General features: G+C 48.3%; 1 protein-coding gene across 1 annotated transcript in view; it reads left to right on the plus strand.

The window, feature by feature from the left end:
* Nucleotides 1-9,602, plus strand: part of BTC (betacellulin) — a 29,354-nt gene extending 19,752 nt beyond the window's left edge. Inside the window, exons 3-6 of the mRNA XM_074949918.1 lie at nt 1,197-1,314; nt 7,354-7,500; nt 8,910-9,017; nt 9,496-9,602. Of these exons, the coding sequence (XP_074806019.1) occupies nt 1,197-1,314; nt 7,354-7,500; nt 8,910-9,015 (371 nt within the window). The 3' untranslated portion in view covers nt 9,016-9,017; nt 9,496-9,602. The remainder of the gene's footprint in view (nt 1-1,196; nt 1,315-7,353; nt 7,501-8,909; nt 9,018-9,495) is intronic.
* The last annotated feature ends 17,183 nt before the right edge of the window (nt 9,603-26,785 follow it).

The following is a 26,785-nucleotide window of genomic DNA, read 5'->3' on the forward strand; positions in this document are numbered from 1 at the left end:
AGGGATTTGTATGAACAAGTGGGCGATGGAGCCTGGCATCCTTGGAGAGCAGGGGTGGGAGTCGGCATTTTGATAGTATATGAGATGGTAAGTAGCGTGGGGCTAGACCGCCAAAGACCAGCAGTTGTTTGGCCCAATATTACAACAGGAGACACTGTTTTCAGCCATGTAGAGACCTAGCTGTGTCCCAGAAGTGCTCTTCAGATTCCCTCTTAGCCATCATAATTTTAGCTTATATTTTTTTCTGCCTTAGCTGGATGTGTTTCTTTAGGGCTGTGATTCTTTCATGGCCATGTAAGTAGCCTCTATCCTAAGATTTTTAAACTTCCTTCTTCCCTTTTGACTTTGGGGTTTCGGACTAGCTCTTTGAATCATTTTCTAACGTTTAGTATCACTGTGCTACTTAGGTCACAGGATTCCCCCCTGAAAGATCTGGAACTTAGTTATGTAGCCGTCACTGTAGCTTAATGGCTCAACTGTATTTACTTATTGAACCAAGTCCTGAGTTATTTAGGGCTCTGTAGATAATAGCCTCTCCTTTTGCACGCTCGAGAACTAGCTGCTGTTACTAATGTTGAGAAATAGCTTCAGGAAGCTTTGCCCTGGTATGACATTGGAGCGGTTTCTTTATGAGAAGTTGAAGTCACCCATTATAACAGTGTTTCCTGATCTGGAGATCTACCAGAATATGTGTATACCTATAACTTGGGATTTGCATCCATACACGTTCTACTGCATGGTCCCGTGCAACCAAAATTTTCCCCTGCAGATTCTGTGGACTCCTTTAGCTACGGCGCCACTCCCCCACCTCTAACCTAATCTGTCCCATTGCCAGGTATTGTATCCCATTGACTCTTGACATCTGACCACGTTCCTATAATGCCTGCTGGATCAAGTCCCTCTTCAGTTGCCAAGTCTTCTAGCTTGCCGATTTTTGCTTTTAATTTTCTTGCAGTGGTACGGCCGCTTATCCGGTGGTGGTGGTGGTTGACAGTGTGCTTATTTTTAATGAACTCCTTCATCTGACATCTTATAGCTCCTCTGGAATTTTACCTTTGGGGTTCGGGCCCGCGTTTTATCCACCTATGTGACATACAGAACGGAAATGTTTTTTGAGGAGCGTGGCAGTGAAGTTGATCGCCCGTAGCGTAAACCTGGTTTTGTGTCCTCTTGAAAACTCTCTCTTGTTTTTGTAGATAATATCACGCAGTTGCGGCGGAGAGGGCACTTTTCGAAGTGCCCCGAGGAATACAAGCATTACTGTGTCAAAGGGCGATGTCGATATGTCATGTCGGAAGAGATACCAGCTTGCGTGTAAGTAAAACTTCCAAACCAAGGGGAAGGACATAAAATTGCACTAGCCGGGGCTTGATATGGTGAAAATATTTTAGCTATCCACATGCTGACTCCTAACTAACTTGGTCCACGTAACCCTCCACTTGCTTTCTCAGCACTGGGGGTTGTTCCAAAGCGTCAGGAGCTTTTTGAAAGGGTGACGCAGATGCTCCTATTGAAACGTGAGAGCATGAAAGTTTTGAATCTGGTTCAAGGTTGGAACCTTTCCCAGGCTGGCTGAAAGTACGCAAGCAAAACCTTCTGTGTCAAATAGTATTTAGGTTTTCCAGTAACACAGAGGCACACAGGTGATGATAGTGGGAAGGAGCCTTTTGTGAAACCTTTCCTTTCAGTGAAAATGTAAATAGAAAGCTTGACTAGTTGTCTTCCTAGGTACTTTGAATGCTAGTCAGGGATAAACAAATTTTTAAATAGAGATCAAAAATATTCATAAAGGGCCTGATCTTGCTCATATTGCAGTTAACGGCAAAGCTCTTGCTGTCGTCAACAGCAGCAGGGTCAGTTTCCTAAAGCAGCTTGGAGAAGGGCTAAAATTGCATGCTGCAGAAGCCCGAAGGGTTTGATCATTCCCCTGCAATTCTAGCTAAGCTGCTGTTAAATTCCAGTAAAATATTGTCCGCGTCCTGCTTCCTAGCAATTTTCCGGTAAAACTGCCCTTCTGATCTTTGCCAGGAAGGGACACTGGATCAGCTTGTTCTGAATTGGATTGGTGAAAGATGTGTCCAGGATGAGATGGGTTGGACCCCCCCACCCCTGCTTTTAGGGTTGCCACATGATGTGCTGGGGTCCCACTAAGCCCGCCTGTCCCACCAGCTTGGGCTTCACTCATTCTGTGTTGCTGTGACCGGCTGTCAAGCCCCTTTTCAGCACACACACACAGGTAGGGACACCCAACTGTAGAATCACACAGAGTCTGCGATCAGTTCTCTCTGTGGGAGGACTCAGCTAGGGGAATGGCCAGCTATCACGTGCACACCTCCTTTGGAGTGTAAACCCAAAATATTATCTTGCGTTGTATAGAAGATCTGCACAGCGCAAGCTCATAAAAATTGCTCCCTCCCTCAATGTGGAGGGAGGTAGGCACAGATTCCCCCCCACCCCAAGATATGAATTGCACAACTGGGTTTTGAAATGAACAAAAAATAAATTTTAAGTGATTATAAGGGATAGCAAACAGAACAAAGCAGATCACTGAGCAAATAAAACAAAACACACAAACTAAGCTGAATACACTAAAGAAACCGGTTACAACTAGTAATTTCTCACCCTAAATGTTGTTTTAGGCAGGTTGCAGAGTTTTTGCAGCTCAGAGTTCCAGTTATGTCTCTTTATAGGCTAGACTCCTGTCTCAGCCTGGACTCAGCCCTTGCCTTTCCCCGGCTTAGTTCCTTTGTTTCTCCAGTTGTTTTTAGCAGTCTTCCTTCTTGGGCTGGGAAGCAATGGAGAGAAGAGCCATGATTGCCTTACTTCCCAGCCTTAAATAGACTTTACATAAAGCGGGAGTCCTTTGTTTCCAGTGGAAAAATACCAGCAGTGTCCAAGGTGGTACTCTGTACCAGGGGACATCACATGACCCTGCAGTGTCAAAGCAACATCTCAGGAAGGTGGGAGATTAGTATCTTCAAAGTCTTATTGTTCGTCTTAATGGCTCATCCACGCTGATTGCCGACTGTCTGGTGGGCATTCCCCCAAATACACACACAGTTGTAATTGTTACATAGTCAATATTCCTAACTTCAGATACAGAAATGATACATGTATACAAATTGGATAAACACATTCAGTAGATCATAACCTTTCCAGTGATACCTCACATGACCCATCTTGCATAAAACATATCTTAGTTATGCCATATTCATATCATAACAATATTTCTATGAAGAATATGGGCGTGATGCAACACAGGTATCTTGTGTGGCTTTTCTAACCACAGTTTTGTCCTTCATTCAGTGTTATCACACAGTGAAATATATTTCTCCATTTGCTGTAATTGCCTGAAGAGAATTGTCCAAGGTGAAGATAGTTTCCAAGATGAACAAAAGTATCTTAAAAACAGTTGGTGGGTTGTTTTTTTTTTGGTTGCATTTTAAGAATTGGACAGGAGAGAGGTGGAAATATTGGGCATTGCATACTTCAGAATGTGTCCTCATTTTATAGCCACTTCCTACATGGCCCACGATGCTCCAGTTTTCCTAGTTAGGTCTCCTGCACACAATTACTCTTCCTTGCTTGTTAAAGTCTTTCAATGTACAATTCCATTCCACTGAGTGCCGAAAGGAGTAATAATGATATCCATGAGAAGCGTGTGAACTGACTGCATAATCTAAGCTTTCATCTTAACCAGAAATACAAGTAGCTTTCAAAATGGATGTCTTAGGTACTTATCTGGCCCCATCACTGTAGTATGAGCGCTTCACAATCTTTAGTGCACATATCTTCATGGCCCGCAGGCAGGCGTCTGTGTGGAGCAGGGAACTGAACCCGAGGTCTCCCAAGTCCTAGTGTATGGAATTGTGCATTTGCCCTGGTGATTTTGGAAAGTAGGGGAAAGGTTTTCCACTGTCCAAACCAAGCCGCTCCTATTCAGGACTTCCTCACCAAGGCCCCAGCTCAGCAAGATAACATACGGTTAGCCTTAAGGATGTGACTAATTCCACTGACTTAGTAGGGCAACTTGTGCTTAAAGTGAGGGCATAAGTACCTGGCTGAAGTGGGGGCTAGAGATCCTGCTTGTCTCACTCTTACGTGTGCACACTGAGGCCTGGTCTACACTACAGAGCTAGGTCAACGCAAGGCAGCTTACATCCACCTAACTATGGACGTGTCTGTGCTTAAATTTTGCTCCCGCCGATGTAACTGCCCAACTACACTGACTTAACTCCACCTCCATGAGCGGTGTGGAGTCAAGGTCAATGTAGTTAGGTCGCTGCAGTGTCCAGGTAGACACTGCACTGTTTCTGGCGACTGTTAATGGCATTCAGGAGTCATACCACGCTGACAGTGCAATCGAGGCAAGCGCTTCTGGTGAGGACGCGCACCGCCAACACAAGGAGCAAAGTGTCCGGGCGAAAGCGATGCAATTACTGCGGCGGTGGTATGCTGACGTCAGGGTATTTTGTAGTGTAGACATGGCCTCACACACCTGGTGGCAGGAAGTCATTGGCTGCCCCATGAAGACTTTGGGGGGTAGGGTTCTTCCCCCTTGCAATCCCTCCCCTGCAAGTGTTCCAAGAAGACAGCTGCAGAGGTACATGGCAAAGGTGGGATGCAAGGTTTGAACAACCTTTTACCCTCAGTTCGTGAATGTGGGGCCAAGATGTGTGTGAGCCTCGGCTTTTGGCCTCTGAAACATTCGTACAGCCCCTCACCTGCTGAGCTATGCACGGGCACCAACTTCCCCTCTTTCCTGTGGCTGCTCGACCCCCTTCTGCCTCCCGGCCCTGCCCCCACTCCACCCCTTTCATGAGCTCCCCCCCATGTCAACCCCTTCCCCAAAGTCCCTACCCCAACTCCGCCCCCTCCCTGCCCCTATTCCAATTCCTTCCCCAAATCCCTGCCCCACCCCCGCCTCTTCCCCTGAGAGCACCACATTCCCACTCCTCCCCCTCTCTCCCGGAGCGTGCTAATGCTGCCAAACAGCTGTTTGACAGCGGCTGGCTGAGAAGCACTGGGAGGTAGGCGGAGGAGCGGCGACGTGGCGTGCTCAGGGGGGAAGGAGTTGGTGGGGCGGGGGATGAGGGGAGCTTGGCTGCCGGTGGGTGCAGAGCACCCACTAATTTTTCCCCGTGGGTGCTCCAGCCCTGGAGCACCCACGGAGTTGGCGCCTATGGAGTTATGGCTAAGTGGCTGGGCTTTGTACTGGAATGGCTATTAGAATGACGGCTGCGAGCTTCATGTCGGTGCCTCGGTGCTTGTGGTTTGGGGGAATAGTGAGCTTTAGATAATACTAATTACAATAATCCACACGAACCTTTTGTAAAACCTCCTCTGATGGTGCTTGGGTGACTGTGCATTTGTTCAGTGTTTGCCGTTTGCTCTGCCCTGTGCAGGGTGCAAAAATCTAATCCCGCCCCAGGGACTATACAGTCAGAAGCGCCTGCAGTCGGTCTGTGTCTGACTTTTCACGCTGTTGCTGTAGAACGAACCGTGGAAGAGCGAGTGTAGATGGGCCACAGGTGTTTATACTGCTAGGGTCATCTAACCCTCTTTGAACATATCTAGCCAACACAGTGATAAGGTGGGGCTCACTGGGAAAGGTAGAGGTGACTTAGTGTGGTGTATTGTGATTCCTGATCAGAAATGCAAATATCCGGCACCAGGACAAAAGGTGCAGCATTTCTAGCATGCTCGTGCTGCATGGGGTTTTTTCCCACCTGACCGTTTTCAGTCAGGAAAGTGGGCTAGAGGTGGGAAGAAGACCCAGTGTAAGCCACGGTGGTTTTTGTATTGCCCCAATGTAGCTACACCTTTTGCTGTGGCATTGGTTCAAACCCTGGCTGTAGATTTGCTGTATGCAGGCCACTTCTTATACCCAGTGCTGCAGCTAGTCTAGTGCAATCCCCGCAGTGTAGACAGGCCCTTTCACAACAATCTCCCACTGATAGTTGCCTTCCTGAGATGAGTGGGAGGGCAGGGGTGTGTGGGGTGCACTGCTGTTGATGGAGGGACATTACAGTGGATTGATCCCCGCAATGCCTAAGGGAGGAAAGCAAAGAGATTCAGGATGAAGATTTTTGTCCTGAGTCCCTCTCCCTTTGTGTGCTGTGTGCGCTCTCTTCACTTCTGTACCTTACGTACTCTGGATTTCATTTGCCCTCTGAACAGAAGGCATGGAATTGGCTTCACCAGACAGCTGGGGAGGTGTTTAAATTCAGTTCACTCTTCGATAGCACTTCATCAGGGAGACTGGGACTTGGCTTGTAGTGGCTGGGTCACAAGTCAGCTGATGAGGTTCCGTTTCTGCAGCAAAAAGATTGTAAAGGCCCAGGGTGATTTTTGGCAGCTGTGCTGTTTCACACCGGTGGAAAGTGACTCCACACGTCCCAAGCCGAGTGTAACTCAGCACCCCTGCGAATGCTGCAGTTAACCTTGAGAAATTTGAAAATACAGTGAAATCTGCCCAAGATAATGAGCCGGTCTCTTTCCCAGAATACACGGGGTACCCTGCTGCTGTCACAGGAGATTGTCTCTGGTCGGTATCGATTTGTGTTGGTGCGTGAGTGGTCTCCAGGCAGGTTTGCGCTCTCCCTGCCTGCTGTGAGTGGTGCTGGCAGCAAGTGTCCTCAGTGGGGCACTCCTCGGAGAGCCAAAGCCCAAGACCCTGCAGGAAAAACCAAACCATCCGTCTCTGATCACCGGCCCGTGTCGCTCACCCTGATGAGTTCCAGGGTCCAAGGGACATCCTATGCTCAGGGGTGGCGTATTAACACTGTGGGTGGTACCTGCTCCACCAGGCATATGTGAGCAAGCTTGAAGCTGAAAAAGGTTATGCTTGGCTTTAACCCATCCCTGACCACATCTGCAGCAGCCTGGTGGCAAGGTTCACCCAAAGGCTCCTCTGGGCCCCAGGTTTTGATACAATGGATAGTAACTTGGGGCCTGATCCTGCAAAGCCTTGCTCATATAGAGCTGGATTGTCACAGCCCTTGCTCAAGGAGGCACAACCCCTCTCTTGCTCGCTGCTCAGATTGTGACTCCAGGCGTGCGGCCCCTGCTCCGCCTGATACCCCCACCTGTGAGCCAGGTGGTGGAACCCTGGGTGCTGTAGGAAAGGAAGTGACGTAACATAGTCATGCCCCAGAGCGAAGGGGAGGGACTGTCTGGGAGCCACGCTTCATGCTGTGCTCTGTTCCTGGGGCAGCCCCTTGTACAGGGCAGCGATTGTGTCCCTGTGCGCGTTTGAAGGACCTGGCCTTTGATGCCCGTTCCTGTGACCATTGGGTGTTCTCGTTGCAGTGTCAAGTCTTCATATTGTCCCGCTTTCCCTCCCTCTTGCAGCTGCGAGAAAGGCTACACGGGCGCAAGATGCGAGCGAGTGGACATATTCTACTTGAGAGGAGATCAAGGCCAGATGGTAGTGATTTGCTCGATCGTTGCCATGGTGGCGCTGATCGGCCTGGTAATATGCATATGCATGTGCAGTCAGTAAGTATGCTTGTGTGTTTTGCATCTCTTTGTTGTGCTCGTGCATATGAACACTTGTGAGGTCTGTCTAACTCCTCTACCACTTCTACAACGGGGGGGTTTTGGCCTGGAAAGGAAACTTCGGGCATTACTAGGAGCCTTTTGAGGAATGCTTCAAGGGACGCGCTCATGATGGTCCTCATCGTGGCTTTTCAATACAGTTATTTCTCATTGCTCCTAATAGCCCCAGGATTCGTCTACACAGCAATAAAAGACCCATGGCACAGAGTCGCAGAGCCCAGGCCAGCTGACCCGGCCTCCTGGGGCTTGGGTTGTGAGGCTAAAAATAGCAATGCAGGTGTTTGGGCTAGATCCTGGGCTCTGAAATCCAGTGAGCGGTGCAGGTCTCAGAGTCCGGGCTCCAGCCTGAACATTTGCGCTGTTCTTTTTAGCTCCCCGCCCCCACCTCAAGCCCAAGCCAGCTGACACTGGCTCTGTCCCCTTTCAAGACCCAATCCTGAAGCACTGCAGTTGCTAGGAGCTTTGCCATTGATTTCAAGGGACGCAGGACCCAACCTGACAGATGAAAATGGTAACTGGGTTCCTGCCAGCATTTGGATTTTTTCTTCGGGGAGCCATTTGAGGCGTGGTAGTGTCCGGGGCCTCATTTTTCTGGGCGCTGTGCAGGTAAACAATAGGACTGTTCTTGCCCCAAAGATCTTACACATTTAGTTTTGAGGATGGAGGACTCCCTCTTACTCACCAAGAACCTCTGACTGATGGCAAATGTCTGCTGCCAAAGGAGTCACCGGTATACAGGGCCTGCTAATACCTGGAACAAGCACTGAACAGGACAGAAGTTATCCATTGATTTGATATACAAGCAAGTGGCAACTGAGAAATGGGGCCCACAGATGCTTCCCAAGAGTGACGGATGAATTAACGGTGGAGGCAGTGGGTCTGAATACATGGGTTAGAACTCCAGTCGAGCTCTTCCCTGGATTCCCTCTGTGGCTTTGGACAATTCACTTGACCTCTGGAAGGGCTGCTCTAGGCACTGTTTTGTACTGATTTAATTATAGCCGTTTCTGAGAAGGCCTGAGGCTTCAGTGCTTTGTTGAACTGGAGCCCCAGGGCCCTTTTCAACCTCCATTGAAGTCAGTGGGAGTCTGCAAGGATTTTTAATGGGGGTTGGAGGAGAGTTGACCTCATGTTTATCTGTAAATTGTGGCAACTAGTTAATGATCTCCTAGGTGTGCTAGTAGGATTGATCGTGGTTTATATAGGGCGTTGTAGCTGGGAAGCGCTCTATGGGTCTTAAAATATTTTAAAGTGGTGGTAGGGGGGAAACATTTCTGATTTGAGAGAGACAGTGAATTTCTGCGACTAACCAAGTTAGCTTAGGTTAATCACTGACTTTGCTTTGCAAGTCACTGTCGGAAGCGCCGCAGGAGGAGCAAGGAAGAAGAAATGGAAACGCTGGAGAAAGATTTGCCTACCAAACAGGAGGATGTCCTAGAGACTGACATTGCATGAAGGTGAGTTACCATGGGAGGAGGGGATGCAGAAAACTAAGCCCTGTCAATGTCAGGTTTAAACTCCACATGCAGCAGCTGGGTTAGGAGTGACTCTGTAAAAACGGCCCTAGGGGCATCTCTCGGTTTGCCCTCCGGTGACTCTGTACCAGAGTTGCTCAGTCTAAAATTAAAAACTAGATACTTTTTAAGAGCCAGCCCTGCCAACCCAAGCTGGGCTGTGAAAATCAAGCGGTGTTCTTTCCAGCTCCTGCCCCGTCCCACATGGGGCTTCTGCAGGCCAGAGTCATCCCTTGGGTTCTCCTCTACAGCTCCATTTGGGGGCTGGGGATGGACAGGAAGGGGGGAGGGCGGGGTTGGAACGCAGTGAAAGGTCTGCAGAGGGGTGAGTAGAACTCAGAAGGAACACAGTTCGAACAAGCCAGGTCTTCATGCTGCTGTTAATGCATCTCTCTCTCTCTCTCTCTTTTAACCTCTACAGGTTACTGAAGGCACCTGCGGGCAGGTTCCACACAGCACAATGTCTTGCTCTATGGGAGAGGGACACAGAAGGGCTATTGCCCAGATAATAAATGCAGATGAATAACAGGCGTTTTTACATTGTTTATTTGTAGCTATGTCTTGTGAAAACAAAGGGCACAAGCGCCATTGAAAGTCTTCTCCTAAATCTCTTAGCCTTAATACGTTTTATCAAGTGTAGCTAATGTTTATCAGAATAACTGATAGGTTTTTCGTAGCAAATTAATGAGTTATGGTTCTGGCATATGTAAAGAGTATTTTGTGTCAGGGGTTCCCAATCCATGTTACTGTTTGATCACATGCCATTGCTTCCACAGAACTCTGCCTCATTCAGTGCACAGGATGGACTGTGCACTAGGAGAGAAACATGGTTATGTAGTGAAGGAGGCTGTTGTCTGTCAGTCCCCTGCCTCGCTTGTTGCAGTTGAAAGGTGTGTAGTGGATGAGGCAGGAATTACAGGGAGAGAAGGAATGGGCTCCTGGTGAAGGCAGTTGGATGCTGCCCTGGAGAATTGGATTCTAGCCCTTCCTTTGCCACAGAATTCCTATGTGATGCTGGGCAAGTCACTTACACCAAAATGTTCAGTTGGCCATGAATTGTGTTTCTTGTTTTCTGGGTGCCCTGTTGGAGATACCTGGGACCAGATTTGCAGAAGTGCTGAGCACTCAGATCTGCAGCTGAAATTAGTTGGAGTTGTGCTTTCAACATCTCCAATGCTGTATAATGCTAAGTTCTCTGGAAGATCACATGGTAGGCCTCGCAAACTGAGCACCCAAAGTTAATGGACACTCGATAATGATCTTAATCTCGTTGCCTCGGATCCCCAGCTGTAAAACTGTAGTCCCCGCCCCGAAGCACGGAGGCACTAGAGCACGTCAATTTAACAGCTGTAAAAATTTTTTTAACTTGGGCAAAACAAAATTTTTCCTAATCTTGTCATCAGAAACAGCTGAACCATTTTAGCTGAAACTTTCCAAAATAGAAACACCCAGCATGGAAAGTCTCGGACCAAACAGTTAATCTTACAAAGTTACAAGTAACTGAAAACAATCGTATAAGGGAAAGTATAGGTAGGCATGGCAGTATTAGACTTTTATTTTTGATTTTGACTGGTGGTAATGTTTATTTTTAAGAATATTTTTCCTATTTTTATCTATTTCAGTTTTCAGTTGTGGGAAATTATGGGAAGGCCAGACAATAGGAGGGGCCAGACAATAAATATTTAATCGGTAGACCTTGAGATTCAAAAAGCTAGTTTTATAACCATTAAAGCACACATTGTCAACATCACATGCCAAAATATACAAAGTAAATATCCTTACATTAAACTCTAAGTTCCCAAGCAGTGTTTTTCTTTCTTGCCTGTCTGTACATTTAGATGATCATCAATGGATACATTTTTTTCATCACTTTGTGTGTGTACAAGCCTGGGCGGTGGGTATTGTAGGCAAGGGGAGGCTGTGCCTCCCCAAACAGCCTGGCATGGCCCTGCCCACACTCCACCAGGCTCTTTCCTGCCTGCTGTTTCCTTCTGTGGCCGAGAGACTGGGCAGGCAGGCTGAAGGTCATGGTGTGCAAGGCCATGACACGCCGCAAAATCTGTCCTCCCAGCGGTGGGATCACACTGGGGCTGGAGGTACTCCTGCAGTGCTGCCTGCCTGCCCACCCAGCACTGGAACCACGCTGGGGCCGGGTTGGGGGGCTCCGGCTGCGCTGCCCACCCAGCGCTGGGGCCAGGCCAGGGGCGCATGGTGGGGGACAGGGTAGGGGAGCAGAAGGAGCGGGGCAGAGGGGGCTGGGCTGGTGGCTAGCCTCCCCCAAGGGCGCATTTACCCGCTGCCGCCCATGTGTACAAGGAAATCCATGTTTACTCACAGTTACCAACAAAAAATCTCATCCTTCCAAGCTTAACTGTAGGCAGCCAGGATCAAGTCCACCTGTAATTTATTTTAACTTGGCAAGATCTCATTGATATGAACGGGACGCTTGCCCTTTTGACACATCAGTGGTTGTCTGCATATTGATTCCCACACAGGAATATTGCCTTGAAAAGAGCCAAAATAATGCAGTCAATTGGTGCCCCTATGAAAGTGGCTCATCAGCGGAGGAGAATTCTGCTGTTGGACAGTGGTCTGTTGCAGCACTGTAAACTCTCAGGCAAAGAAAATGTGTTTGACGCACGGGTGAGCGGCTGCAGTCGTAGAGCCGTCTGCTGCAGCTGCGTTCACGCTGGCTTGGAGGAGGGCCTACTGTGCAGCACATTCAAGACCAGCTTCCCTGTAAACACACAGGGCTGCTTCTCCCCGGCACCGTTCCCGTGAAGCGAGTTACCCTGAGGATGAATGGGCGCCATCGCTTTGAAAAGGCGTTCTGTGGAGCCGCTCTTGCAGGTCGGACGGAGCTCGTTGGGTTTACGTGCACTGTGTGGGGGCTCATCTTCCGGAGGGGGATTTCCCTGCTGTCGCGCACCGAAAGCAGAGCCTGTTAGGGAACGGTGGCATTAACCTCTAGGTCAAGACGCCCTCACCAGGGCCGAGTGCCATACAGGATGGCTTCTATCTCGCCGAGCGGTTTTGGTTTCAGAATGCTTAAAAATAGGTGCCCCGAGGAACCCAGTGGTGAACACGTCCAGAACAACTGTGGGGACCTCTCCCCTGAGGGGAAACAAGTCGGCAGCAGCACCCACACTGCAGCCACCACTTTTAAAGCTTCCAGTGCTGCTTTGAGCATTTGCTAGTGGCCGGTGAGGGTCACCGCGCGCGCACACACGAGCTACAGTACATAGCAGGGCAAAGCTTTCAAGGACACCCGGTGTCGGTCCACAAAAACAGGAGCTGCCTTTTGCATGCAGTAGGCACCAGAGTAGTAAAAACAGGCTCCCTTTTTTCCATAAAGGGAGGCAGCCTGGCCTACCGGCTAGAACCCTGGCCTGGGACTCAGGTGACAAGGGTTCTGTTCCCAGCTCTGCCACTGGCCTGCTGAGTGACCTCCAGCAAATCCCTTCCCTGCCCTGTGCCTCCGTTTCCCCATCAGTAAAATGGGAATAATAATGCTTAATTCCCTTGAAAAGTGCTTCGAGATCTATGGATGAAAAAAGCTGTATGAGAGGTATTGTTATTCAAGCCAAGGGAAGACTTTACACTGTACATTGTCTAAAGCAGGGGTCTCAAACATGCGGCCCGCGGGTTTATTTTCTGCGGCCCGCCAAGGTCCGCATGCCCCCCACCCCCCGCCTAACTCCAGGCGCTTCCCGCTGCCAAACAGCTGTTGGCGGGCTTAGAGCTTTCCAGAAGGGAGGGGGGAGGAGCGGGGAGCTGCGTGCTCAGGGGAGGAGGCGGAGAAGAGGCATGACAGGGGCAGGGCCTCATGGAAGGGCTGGAGTGGGGGCGGGGCTGGGTGCAGCGTGGGGGGTGTGTGTCAGTGATGCGGCCCTCGGGCCAATGCACTAGTCCTCATGTGGCCCTTGTGGTCATTTGAGTTTGAGACCCCTAGTCTAAAGTAACTTTTTATTTCTGGAGTAACTGTGTGTCTGTTAATACAGCTGAAAACACAGGCTTAAGTCCTTTGCTGAACAGGAGCTTTGCATCCTTGTCCTTTGAGCCATGTTCAGGAGAGGACATCTGCACTGTTGGGATATTCCTCATGGCCCTGAGCCCAAAGCATAGCTGCATTTTAACTTTCAGCAGCCATGCCTAATAGGTGGTGATACTAGTGCAATGTGTGTGTTTAAAATTTGCCTTTATTTTCACTGTTCTGTGAGCCCGCGCTGCATGTGTGCAGACAGAGTGCCTTGATAGATCTGCTCTAGAGGGTAATGGAAATGGGCAGGTAATTCAAATAGAACGCTAAGCAATAGCGTTTAATAGAGCTCTGTGCTTCCTACTCGGAGAAAAACAGAAGTCTTTACTGACTAAACTCTGCTCTGTAGGATCACAGGCAATACCCTTCTCTTGTTCGTATTTTGCTGCCTAGTGGATCATTCTGTAAGCGGGGGAATAGTCCTGCTATTGTGGGGAACTTTCCTGGCTTTTGCAGTACCCCGGTGAAGTAGGCTAGCGAAAGGATCTGAGTCCTCGCTCCCACTTCCTTTACCCAGAGGCCTCCCTGCCCTTGAGAACTCCCCTTCCACTCCCCTGTCTGGCAGAGTCCTCATAACTCCAACAAGGCTGCACCCAGGATTCCTGGGGGGCTCGACCCCCAACCCTGCTGTGGTCACCTAGGACAGGGGCTAGGGTGTCCCCACTCCGGGGTGCTCTCTCTGCACTGGACACTTCCCTCACCCACTGATCGTTACATACAGTTTGAAGCAAATGCAAGTTATTTAATCAACAATTAATTTTAAAAAGAATAAGGGAAAATGGGAAAGGTTAAAGGAAACACATCACCCCGCTCGGTGGCAGGGAACATCACCAACAGCATCTCTGGAATGTCCAGGCAGTTCACAGTCTGCTCCTTGTAAGTCCCAGATCTCCTGCTCTGGCCCTGGCTGTGCTGCAGGGATGCTGCGGGTTGGACACTCACTCTGGTGGTGGCCACATGCTCTCAGGCTCTAGGTGGCAGGGCCTTCTTCCCAGCGTCGCCCCCGCCCTGTCGGGGTTACCAATCCCCCTCCGAGTCTGGTCTGCAGAGCCTCCTGGCTGAGGCATCTCCCTGTGCTGGGCCCACTGCCTAGGGTCCCCCCTCACTCTCCCCAGCTGCTCACGACACCTGGCTCCGGACTGCTCCAGCCACAGTTCCAGCTCCAGCTCCACTCTGCCTCAGCTCGGCTGCTTCTCTGGCCCCTCTGGCTCTGGTTGTTGCAGCCCTGCTCCCAGGGCAAGTCTGCTCTGCAGGCTGCTTCTGTGACTCTGCTCCCAGCACTGTCCTGCTTCGTGGGCTGCTTTTCTGGCCCCTCTGGCTCTGGTTGCTGCAGCTCTGCTCCCAGGGCAAGTCTGCTCTCTCTGGGCTATACCTCTGGCTTTGGGGCTGCAGCTCTGCTCCCAGGACAGGGTCTGCTCTCTCTGGGCTGCTTTTCTGGTCCCTCTGGATCTGGCACAGCTCTGCTTCCCAGCTCAGGTCGGGCCCCTGCTTCCTCCTTAGCTCGGCCCCACTCTGTCTGACCCAGGCAAATCCAGCTCACACGGAGGACAGGGGTCTCCTGACTCCCTGATTAGCCTGCTCGCCCTGTCATTCAGGCTGACCTGGAGCATTGGCCTCTCCTCATTGTTCCTGGGGGCTGTCAGTCTCGGGGTCCTGATTCCCCATTGACCCTTCCCCCTTTTAGTAGTGGGACCTGGCAACTAAAACACCCCCACTGAATGTTAGTAAGGGGGCAACAGTCCCCTTACGTTAACTAGCATTTTGCGGCTGAGTTTTAGAATTCTACCAAGGCCTCTCTTCTAGTTGGGAATCTCTCATTCAACTCTGCCAAGCTTTTACACGCTTGGAGTATTGCGTCCAGTTTTGGTCCCCCCCACTACAGAAGGGATGTGGACAAATTGGAGAGAGTTCAGCGGAGGCCAACGAAAATGATCAGGGGGCTGGGGCACATGACTTACGAGGAGAGGTTGAGGGAACTGGGGTTATTTAGTCTACAGAAGAGAAGAGTGCGGGGCGGGTGGGATTTGATAGCAGCCTTCAAGTACCTGAGGTTCCAAAGAGGATGGAGCTCGGCTGTTCTCAGCGGTGGCAGATGACAGAACAAGGAGCAATGGTCTCAAGTTGCAGTGGGGAGGTCTAGGTTGGATATTAGGAAACACGATTTCACGAGGAGGGTGATGAAGCACGGGAATGGGTTACCTAGGGAGTGGTGGAATCTCTATCCTTAGAGGTTTTTAAGGCCCAGCTTGACAAAGCCCTGGCTGGGATGATTTAGTGCAGGCGTGGGCAAACTTTTTGGCCCGAGGGCCACATTGGGGTGCGAAACTGCCTGGAGGGCCAGGTAGGGAAGGCTGTGCCTCCCCAAACAGCCTGCCCCCCCCCATCTGCCCCCTCCCACTTCCCGCCCCCTGACTGTCCCTCTCAGAAGCCCTGACCCATCTAATGCCCCCTGCTCCTTGTCCCCTGAGCACCCCTCCCGGGACCCCCTCCCCTAACCACCCCCCCTGGGACTCCCACGCCTATCCAACACCCCCCCCCCACCACAGAACCTCTGCCCCATCCGACTGCCCCCTGTCCCCTGACTGCCCCCCGGGATCCCCTGCCTCTTATCCACCCCCTCCGCCCCACCCCCTTACCATGCTGCTCAGAGCGGCAGGAGCTCACAGCTGCACGGCCTGGCCGGAGCCAGCCACGCCCCCCAGAGCGCTGGCAGCGCTGCGAGGTGGGGCTGCGGGGGAGGGAGGACAGCGGGGGAAGGGCTGGGGGCTAGCCTCCTCGGGTGGGAGCTCAAGGGCCGGGCAGGACAGTCCCGCGGGCCAGATGTGGCCTGTGGGCCATAGTTTTCCCACCTCTGATTTAGTGAGTGTTGGTCCTGCTTTGAGCAGGGGGTTGGACTAGATGAACTCCTGAGGTCTCTTCCAACCCTGATCTTCTATGGGTCTATGCGCAAATGCACCAAATCCTGTTTTGAAAGACCGCTGTGATTGCTACAGCAAAACCTTTCCTGGCGCTATTACTGAAAGCGTTACTGGCTGCTAACGTGCTGTTGGATGTCCTGTTTGGCAAATCTCATGTGTTCTAACTGTCAGCACCACTTAGCCCAAAGGAAAGCGGTACGTCCTTTATTCAGTGCCTTCTTGCCTTGAAGGGTGGAACTGTGGAAGAGGAACAAGTTCATCTTCTGTGTGCGATGGCTTCTTCAAATCTCTATATTAGGAAAGTAAAGCTTTAAGTGCAGTATTACAGTTTATCTTAACAGGTAAATTATACTGGAGTCCGTCAGCAATTGGGCAGTTCAGATTGTTTATCTCTGTGTGGAGTCTGCTTTAAATATCAGCGTCATGTAGTAACTGTAGAAGAACAAAGATGTACGTAATAGTCTATGCTAATTTAAATAGCATGTTGGTATCCTGGTCTTATGCAAGATTTGTATTAAAGTGGGGGGGGGAATGAACCTGCATCCCTCCCCCCAGTTCTTTAAACATTAGTTTTTCTCTTCAGCACCTTGTGTAAAAGCGTGAGCTATTTGATACGTGCTTGGAGCAGACAAGCAGGGCCCTTACAAGCAGTTCCTTATAAATGAACTGAGTGTGCTAGTTAGTGAAGGGGCTTTGAAGAGTGACTGACTGTATGCTCACGTTTAAACTTACCTGTCTTAGGAAAAACACGAAGGGCAGAAATCTCATGTTTTAAAACACTTTCCAAATATATGTACCGCTGTGGAACTGTTTGAATACCCCTGTCTCTAGCACAATCGCATAACACCTAAATGAGTGTTGTTTGCATATGGAGCCAGGAACCCTGCCTGTTCAATCCAGGGTCTGAAATCACTTTGACTGCCTCATCTTGTGGGCTGCAATCAGCTTTAGGGAAGGAGGGGGGCCCCTAATCTGAAGATTCCAGAAAGCAGCTGTGGTTAATCTCAACTGGATGAATGGAAGAAATCTGTCCTGAACACCCACTTCTAAAGCAGACTTTGGCTTTCTGTTAAATTCAATAGCTACGTCTAACAGGGTCATTTTTGCGCAAAGGATGGTGTATGCGAGCAGCTGCCTCATTATAAACCTGAGTTTGTTTTTAAAGGTACTCCTGTGCGTGTCGGGTAAAGCCATTTTTCTTCTGTCCCAGACCAACGCCCCCACGTTCATTTGGCAGTGGAAGAGGTGTCATCACAATACCATCTTCATCATATCAGCTCTGACAAGTTCAAAGAATGCACACAATACAATCAGCACTAAATGCAGATTTATGTACCATCCTCTTACATATGCTCTTAAGTAGATTGCTTAGGTAAAACCTTTATTGAATTTAACTCAACAGGAGGGGATTCAGCCAGTCCTGGTGGCTTAACTGAATCATTGCTGCAAAATATACCTGAAACGCCCCGAATGGCCCACTGATTACATTCCATTTCAGAGCAACAATACAGGAATATGTATAGGTTGGCATCCTTTGGTACATGGTTAGGACGAAGAAAACTTGAACAAAGATCTGTTTAAACAGGTCTCTTCTTAAGGTAGGAAAATGGGCCATTCTCTGTAAAGCAATTAGTTAACTGGCACAGCTGTGGGAGTGGTAATTGCAATAGGCAAGGCAAGTGACTGAACTGGTGCTGCTCATGGCTTGGCTTATCTTCACTTGCAGCTGGAGCATGTTTCACTAGCTATTGCTGACCTGGTATGTACAGGTTGGGGTTTCATATTGGTGCAATCAAGGCCCAAATTTAGAGGAACTAAGAAGAAGAAACCCCCAAGACTTGCACCATTTGTGCTATTCATTTGGGGGAAAACTTCCATTGTTTGTTTCTCAATCACTGGCAATAGCAGTGATGGAAGCGCTAGTGTCCTTGTTCCTGGTGAGTTTAGCTCCTATTGCTGAGGATAGCTGCAGCTCAGTTTGGTTTATTGTGCAAAGTACTTTCACAGAAATGTGGGGCATTCCTGATCTATTGTGCACAGAAGTACAAAATGCTACACACGAGGTAAGGTTATGGGGGAACCTGTTGTGCTGTAGAGATCCTTTGGGGTAATACATACATGCACAGGGCAGGCACCGTTAAATTTGCCATTTCCTGATTCTCAGGGGTGCTTCCCTATGTAACCTTAAGTTGTTGGTTGTTTCCCCTGTGGGATATTTTAAAATCATTTTTGTCATGTTTTGCACTGCAACAAGTGATTCCATTACGCAGCCTGATCCAGCACAGAGAGATTCCATCTGAGCAGACTCCACTACAAGCCTGGGTGTATTTTTTTTTCTCCATGCATTTAACAAATCTTCAGGGGGCTGTTGAGTTTATGCTGCTAGAGTTTCCCAGGCTTAAATTCTGTGTATATGTTCTTAGGTAAGCAGTTCAAGGCTGCTTAAAAGAACTTACTTTGTGCCCCATGCTTAATCCATTCTTCTGAGCGGTCTGCAATAAACAATGTGTCATTTCTTCAGACAGAAGAATGTCTGCTGTAACATCTCTTACTTCCCTTTGCTTCAGGCACCCTCAGTCTCCTTTCTAACAGCCATAGAAAGCTCCCTGACGTAAATTCAGGGTTTGGTGGAAAGCCTGACAAGTGAGGCCCATATCGTGTCACTCCAGTGCTGACGACTTGTCAGTGGGCTTGACATCCAAATGTTGGAGCCTCTCCCAGGTTTGGGGCTGGGTTCTGAGCCACGACTGCTGGCTCTAGCTCTGCCTTTGCAGTGGCGGATGGAGAGAACTGCTGTGTGCTAGCTCTCCGGAAAATCTTATTTTGCCCTGATTGGGGATGGTGATGCCTTCTCATGAATTCAAAAGAAGGTCTGCAGCCCTTGCCCGGCCCAGTTTTCGAGGTTGCCCTCAGGTGATGTGGGCCTCTTAATTCTGTCTCCTTTGCCTCTTCCCACAGCCCTTCTTCATAGTAATGTGGTGCCAGAGAACAATTTCTTCTAGCCAGTGACTTCCTTCCAGAGTCTCAACATCCTCCCTTGGGACTGGACACTGTTACTTTAGTGTTATTGACTATTACCTTACTTCTCCAGTGGGCCCACTGGTTTAAATGGGGCTACTTAGAGTAACATGATACTCACAATAAGAGATATTTAATCTAGCCTTGCACGCAGGAGCCTTTGTAATCAGCACCTCAGGTATCAGTTGGGTAAATCTCAGGTTCAAGACTTGTAGTGTTAAAGAACCTGATGTATAGTCCATAATCTAAGTGTCTAATCTCCGGCACCAGGCCGTCATGAAGTTGTAATTACAAATGATGACTGAGTGAGGCATATAATAAAAAAGAATGTTGTCCCTAGTTCTTTACCTGGGGCATGTTATTTACACTCTGCATGAGGCACTGGGCGCTCCGTTGATGGAGCAAGAATGGAAAATAAGAATGGCAGTATCCATCTGTTTCTTACCAAAGGAAAACGCAGCCAGGATTATGCCCGTTGACAACGCTCATTAGTGAAGCTGCTGCAGAATCTCCTTCCTAAATTAGGAGTGAGTGTGGCAAATGTACCATCTGAAAAACGCCTAGAAGTCCTATTGCCATGCTAGGTCACCTTTGGCCGCTGTCTCCAGCTTGCCACTGGGAAGAGTACAGTAATATTGACATTGGGGTGCTACTGTTAGGAAAACCTTTTCCTTAGGATTCTCACGAAGTGGTGAGCTTCTCTCTTTCCTTTCATTTCATTATTTCTTCACCCCATTAATGCTGTAATGACTAAATCCTAAAGCAAGATCTGATTCTAGAATGTGGATTTATATTTCTGTATGTGGCCTGGGGAGGTGCCCCAAACCTAGCACCTGGCCCACAGCACTGAAAAGCTTGGATCACCCTGAATGGACATCAGTTGCTACAGGTTATTAGATGTGAATAAATTGCTTGTAACCACCCGAACACCAGTCACTGTGTTTATAATCTATAATGGACACTATTCATGCCTGTAACATGCTGATAAAATTTGCTAACCTTTTATATTAAGGTTCTGCTTCTGTATGGTTCACAAAGTGTAATTCATGGTTCATTACAAATAAGGTATGAAGAAAAACAGTAGGGTTAATATTCTGGCCCCAAGGCCTTATTTGTTATAAATAATAATGAGAACACAGTGTCTAGTTAGAGGGCCGGTCAGCAGTTTGGACTGAAAGTGGCTTGTAATGTTCCCAGTAACCAAGGTGTCCCTTCAAATGATCAGTCTCGTTTTAGGCAAGGCAGTTCTTCCAAATTACTGGCTTAAGTTTGCAAGAGAGAATGGCTTTGGGAGTCTAACTTGAAACTGTCAGAAGGAGATGAGTACCCGCCCTCTGAAAGTCAGCCCCCAGCCAGGTGCAGGACATTTGGCACACTTTAAGGCACTGGTAGCTACCCTTATGCATCAGGCTGCTGCAGCTGCCAAAAGGACAGTCGAGCTGGGCCATGGGCTTCCCTTTAAAAGAGGATCACAGCACTGAAGTTTTTTCTCAGAGCAGGATGTTAGAGTTGCCACCTAGTGGCCAGATTGGCACCTCACGCTGTGCACGATTTCTGTAGCAAGGTGTCGTGCAGCAGGAGTAAGGATGGCAGAATCTAGCCTAAGGGCCAGTAATGAAACCTATTTTTAAAATATTTTGTATCGTGCCTGTTTGAGAAATGAGACGTAAATGCTTGATTCGGGTTTTATTAATCAGTGGTCACTGTTTAAATCACTAACAGTGTTTCTATTACACTCCTCCAGCAAGTCTCAGATTGCTGTGTCTGATCATATTGCATGAATCAACCTCGTTATTCGACCCTACCTTCATTTAGTTTCTGTAGCCTCCATACCTGGGGTTCTGATAGGGAGTCATGTCCTCCTGAAGTGCCATCTAGTGGTTCATTCATGATAAGACACTGCTTTGATACTTTGGATGAAAGAAGGCCTCAATCCAGCAAAAATTGAGCTTCATGCAAACGAGTGGTCCTGCTGCCTGTAATAGAGTACTCACACTTTGTAGCAGAGGGCCTACTATTGTTCACACTAGCACTTAAAATTTCACCATGCAGCCCCCCTAGGGGTCGTGTAGCTTGGCAACCAGCATTTTAACCAGTGTTGTCCAAGCACGCTCAGAGCAGGTGGAGATAGCAGTGGTCTACACACCAGCAACACTCTACATGAGCCCTCCTGCTCCTGCTACACATGAGTAGGAAGCTGTAAGGAGAGCAAAAGTGTAGACAAGGCCTAAACAAACACAGGGATTTTTTTGAGTGCATTCACTGAGCCTTCACTCTTGTTGAGACGCATGGCAAAGAAGTGGAATCAGTCCAGTAACTGCAGGTTCTACAGTATTCTAGTCTCTAGTTCTATGTATTTTTTTTCTTTTCATACTAAGATGGGAGTCTGTTTTGCACGTGTATGGCTCATAGGCTGTGAAGGGCCCTGTAGAACTATGGCTCAGTAGAAGTATAATTTATGGACCCCATAACACTACAGAAATGAAAATCTAGCCTGGATATAGACCTGACTGTCTCATACCACTTACTTCAGACAATAACCAAATGATGAGGCCATTTTTTTAAATAAAACCTTTCCTGCGGGGGGGAGGTGAGTAATGGATCCTGTTTCTTAAATGACGTGGACTAATGACTCACAGCCTGAGGTTGATAGTGAGGTGGACGGAGGTTGAAAATATAATTGTGGTACTTGGCTTTGGCTCTTAAAATTCTTAGTTGATGGAAGCGGGGACAGCATCAGGCTATTAATATTTCTAAATGCAGCTCGTGATTCACTGGAAATTGTAAGAGGCTCTGGAATGCTCCGGCTTCATTGGTGGGGGGGCGAAATGCCAACTCCTGCAGTGGAATGTCCAACAGATCCCTAGTGCGGCTGCTGGGAATGGCAAATTTACATCCTAAGATGTTGTTGCAAATGTTCCCTATTGTTAGCATCATAGTAGCACCTGGAGACCCCAACTGAGATCAAGTGCAAGGTGCTGTACAGACTCCCAATAAGAGAGCGTCCCTCTCCCGAAGAGTTCAGTCTAAAGAAGCCAGTGGATGCAATTATTGGCAGCTTTGGCTCGGAGCCCTGATTCCAACAGCCTGCTCCCAGCACAGTGGCCTGACGCTGGCTCCCACCAGCCAGCTTACTCCTGGCAGGGTGACACCAGCAGCCCTTCCAGTTCCAGGTCTCCCCAAAACTGCCTCTTCTGCAGTGGTCAGGCCCTCACTGGGCCCTCACAGAAGCTCTCAAGTTCACTGCCCCTACAGAGACAGAGCACACCCACCAACCTGGCTGAAGACCCATCCTTCAATTTAATAGGCTGCACTGAGGTGATTTGGTAATAAAACAAGATTAAGTTTACTATCAAGACCAGAGGTTGACGTGATCACCAGTAGGAGTGAAAGAGAGAGGAAAGATTACAAACCAGACATGCTTTCTAGTGACTAAAATGTAATTCTAACAAGTTACAATCTTTGTCTCCATGTTTCCTTACTTGCATTGAGTTCTCAGCATCCTCTGTCCTCCAGACCAGAGGACCCAACGATCCTAGGCTCGAAGGGTGCTGTACCCTCTTTATCCCCTCACTGACGGATCCCCAAATGGCTTTTTGCTTGTCTTTATATGCCCCAAAATTCATTGTCTCTCTCTCCAAGAGGCCGGATGACTTCTTGCTGTTCTTCCCTTCGTGTTGATTTCCCATCCCCCTGCTGATCATTCTGTATATAGGGCTTCCATTTTTAGGATTCCATAGTGCTTAATTTACATTGAAGACAGGTAGGTAGCTAGCTACCTTCCCTCCTGTCGGGGAGAAAACCTGTTTCTCCTTTTGTTTGGGCACCGACTTCAAAACCTTAATATCAGCGAGCCTCCATAATTCCTCATATAGCATTTAATACGTACATTTCACAATGATACTGATCACCCGTGTGGCACCAGCTTGTGTAAGCGACGCTACTCAATACATGTTTATAGCACAGTAGTAGTATATGCCATCAGCTGATTCAATCGGACATTCTTTGAGGTTCACCTCTTAGAATTTTTTGTGCCTGTCAAAGTAGTGGATAAAAGGAGAGCCAGATGCTCTAATTAATTAGGATTTCCAACGGGTCTCTGCCTGAGTCCCTTAAAAAGGGCTACTGAAAAAACTAAAGCTATGTCTTCACTGGCAAAAATTTTGGTTTCTACCGTGGGATCACTAACTCTCTAGTGCTGACGCTGCCAAGCTGCCTTGTGTCAAAAACGACACGTGCTGTGTGTCCATTTAGGATTTTACAATGAGGTAACTTCGTGCTGTGTTTCTCACCATTCCCCCACACCTTTTGGGTTAGTGAAGACCAAGCCTAAATAGTCATGGTGAGCGAGGCCAAAATATTGTCCTGGATCAGAAACTGGTTGAAGCAGAAAAGCTCATCAATAAAGGGTCAATTTGTATCCTAGCACAAGTTCAAGTGTGGTTACCATGAGGGTCTATGCTAGGACTGTGTTTTGTTTAATATACTTAATGACTTGGAAGGGGGAGGTGGGGTGACGATTGCAGTGGTGAAATATGCAGATGATGAACCTAACTAAATGTGCTGCGACCTCGTTAGACTCAGCAATTTCAGAGTGACCTAACCAAGGTAGTGAATGGGCAATGGGATGGTGCGTAAAGTTCTGTGCTGACAAATGCAAAGTAATGCATGCTGGAGGGAATTATGTGAGCTACTTCTACACTAGGCTAGATTCTGAGTTAACTGTAACCACCTGGGACTGGGGATCTCTGTGGGCAGCTCCATGGATGCTTTTCCACAATGTGCAGCATCAGTCCAAAAAAAAAAAAAGCAAACAAATTATTGGATGTATATGGGATGGGATGAAGAGAACCGAAATTATACAAACCAATAGCCTGCCTTCATTTGGAAAATGGGTGACTAGAACAGATCATAGTAACAGGTACTGCCTTTAAGGTCAGAGGAGGAAGCTTTGGAGGCCAGTTATCATAGAATCATAGAATATCAGGGTTGGAAGGGACCTCAGGAAGTCATCTAGTCCAACCCCCTGCTCAAAGCAGGACCAATCCCCAATTAAATCATCCCAGCCAGGGCTTTGTCAAGCCTGAATCTAGTCCACATGTCCCAGGGAAACAGAGGAAGGCTGGAAAAATAATTGAAACAGTCTGGGAGAGAGGAAGACAGTCCTGGGGCATGGTTAGGGCCAGATCCTCAAAGGCATATAGGCTTCTAACTTTGATTTCAATGGGAGTTAAGTGCCTAAATACTATTTGAGCTTCTGGACCTTACGGTCCAAGCGACCATTGTTCCTCTAAGTGCCTGGGACTGTGTAGAGTGGGTGAGGCAAGCGTCCCCTCTTTCCCAGCCAGCACAGACAGGTGTGGGAGGTTATTAGACTCACCTGGGGAGGATCAAGAGGGTGGTTGGCTGGGAAGCTGATTCAAAAAGAGGTTCTGAGGCAAAGCCAGGAGGAATGCAGTGGAAGGAGTGAGCTGACAGAAGGACTCTACTAGGATGCAGTCATTAGCAGGCAGGTTGTGGAAACCCTGATCTAAAGGGGGTGAGTTTCCAGGCCGGAGAGGCCATATTTAAAGGACACAGTCCCAGCAGGAGGGCTGTGGAAACCCTGAACTAAAGGGGAGGGTTTGCAGGTGAGGGAGGACAGTACTTGAACCACATGGTCCTAGGAAGGAGGGCTGTGGAAAGCCTGAATCTGGGGTGGATGAAAGGGGGCTTACTTTGGGACCTACCCTATGGTGAATACATTATACCTCGAGAGGGAAAATATTGTTGTAAAGACTCTGAGTGGGTCATTTCCAGAAACCTGGCAGGGAAATTGAGGCAGGGTGTCTGCAGGGCCATGATGGGGCACTCGGGAGCAGCACTCATCTTCAGCACCCATCTCAAAACCATGCAGAAACAGAGTGTTCAGGGTTTTTGGGCAGCACTGTGGTAACTATAAATAATAGTAAATATGGGCAATGAGTGATTAGGGGAGTGGAAGCACACTTGTGAAAAGACAGTGCTTACTTTAGAGGTGATGGGATACGTTGGAGAGGTATGCAAAATAATGACTGGTGTGGAGAAGGTAGATGAGGGACTCTGTCACCCTGTCTCAGAAGAAGGGGACATTCAGTGGAACTGAAAGGTGGCAGATTTGAAATGATACAAAGAAACCCTTTCACACGACGAACAATTAGCTTTTGGAGCTCACTGTCCCAAAGTATTATTGGGCCAAGAGCTTAGCAGGCTTCAAATGGAGGATCAGCTGTTTATGTAAATAACTACTGTTGTAACTCTGGCTCTCCTGGAAGGGATGTAATATAACCTCTCCTGTCCCTGCCAACCTCTCCTAGTGGGGGTTTAGGAGGAAGCTTTCCCAGGTTATCCCTTAACTGCCTACTGCACTTTCTGAAACATCTGGTACATGTCACTGCTGGAATTGGGCTATGTGAGTGGGATCATTAGTCTGGTGTATTGTGGCAACTCCTTTGTTATGTTTGGTCATGTGACAATCATTCCTCCATTAGCTGTGGTTTACAAGAGCTGCACACAGGGTGTGTGCACTGCACAGCTAGATGTGTAGGGTGAATCTTCGCTGCACAGAGAACTTGGGTGGTCAGCACCCAGTTGAGAGCTGCTGTACTGGAATTGCTGGGTTCTCACTGGTGCTGCGCTCCCCCAGGTGTGCTGCTGGGGCATCTGGGGGCGTAGCTCATGGCGCTTTGCGTTGTCCTTGGGAAAGATTCATGGAGCTTGTGGGAGAACTTGTCTGTTCTCCTAGGTGCACAGTAGGGCTTGTGGGAGGGTGTGACTGAATGCACCCCTATATTCACATCCTACACCCTAGTGTAGTAATATTTGTGCAAAATATGCCTTGTGAGGAATCACCTGAAAGCTAATAACTCGCTGGCCAATAATGTCCTGATGAAATGTATGAAGCAACATTATCTGTAATGTTATGAATTCCCTCTGTATGGTATTGGTAGACAGGTTCAAACCCTGGTTAGGCAGGAGGGGTTATGCAGGTCTGTCTTAAACAAAGGAGTGTGTGTGTGTGTGTGTGTGTCTACGTAAATTTACAAACAAGGTCCTTGAGACAGCGAGATAGAGACAAGGCAAATCCACATTTAGGTGTTCACAGGGGAGAAGAAAAAGAGCATGGGGGAACCTTTGCCCCCAAATTCCATGTTGCTTTCTTTCCTGAATAAACTTTGCTTTGAAGGGTAATCCTCAGAAGGATCCACTTTAAAGGGGGACTGGAGTATAAAAGTGAAAGGCAAAAACACCCCAGGTATTTCTCTTTCACCGAAGATGAAGGAACCAGACTTTGGGAGGCATCCTGGCCTGATTTCAGAGTAGCAGCCGTGTTAGTCTGTATTCGCAAAAAGAAAAGGAGTACTAGTGGCACCTTAGAGACTAACCAATGTATTTGAGCATAAGCTTTCGTGAACTACAGAGAATTTGGTCAGCGCTGTTGCTGGGACCATGTGGTAAGGATTTTACCTTGAACCAAGTCCAGTTTAAGTTCTAGTTACTAAAAAGCATTTTATCTTTTTCTCTTGTAACCATTTCTGACTTTAATACTTGTACACACTTAAGACCTATCTCTTTGTAGTTAAATGAACTTGTTTTATTCATTAATCAAAACTAATCCAATATGGTGTGTAAACTGAATTGTTTGGTAACTCCAATTAAAGTAGCAAGCTGTTGTATATTGACCCCTTACAGGGGCACTGGATCTCTAATATCTGCAC

Source organism: Natator depressus, chromosome 4 (assembly GCF_965152275.1).
Source record: "Natator depressus isolate rNatDep1 chromosome 4, rNatDep2.hap1, whole genome shotgun sequence".
NCBI lineage: Eukaryota > Metazoa > Chordata > Testudines > Cheloniidae > Natator > Natator depressus.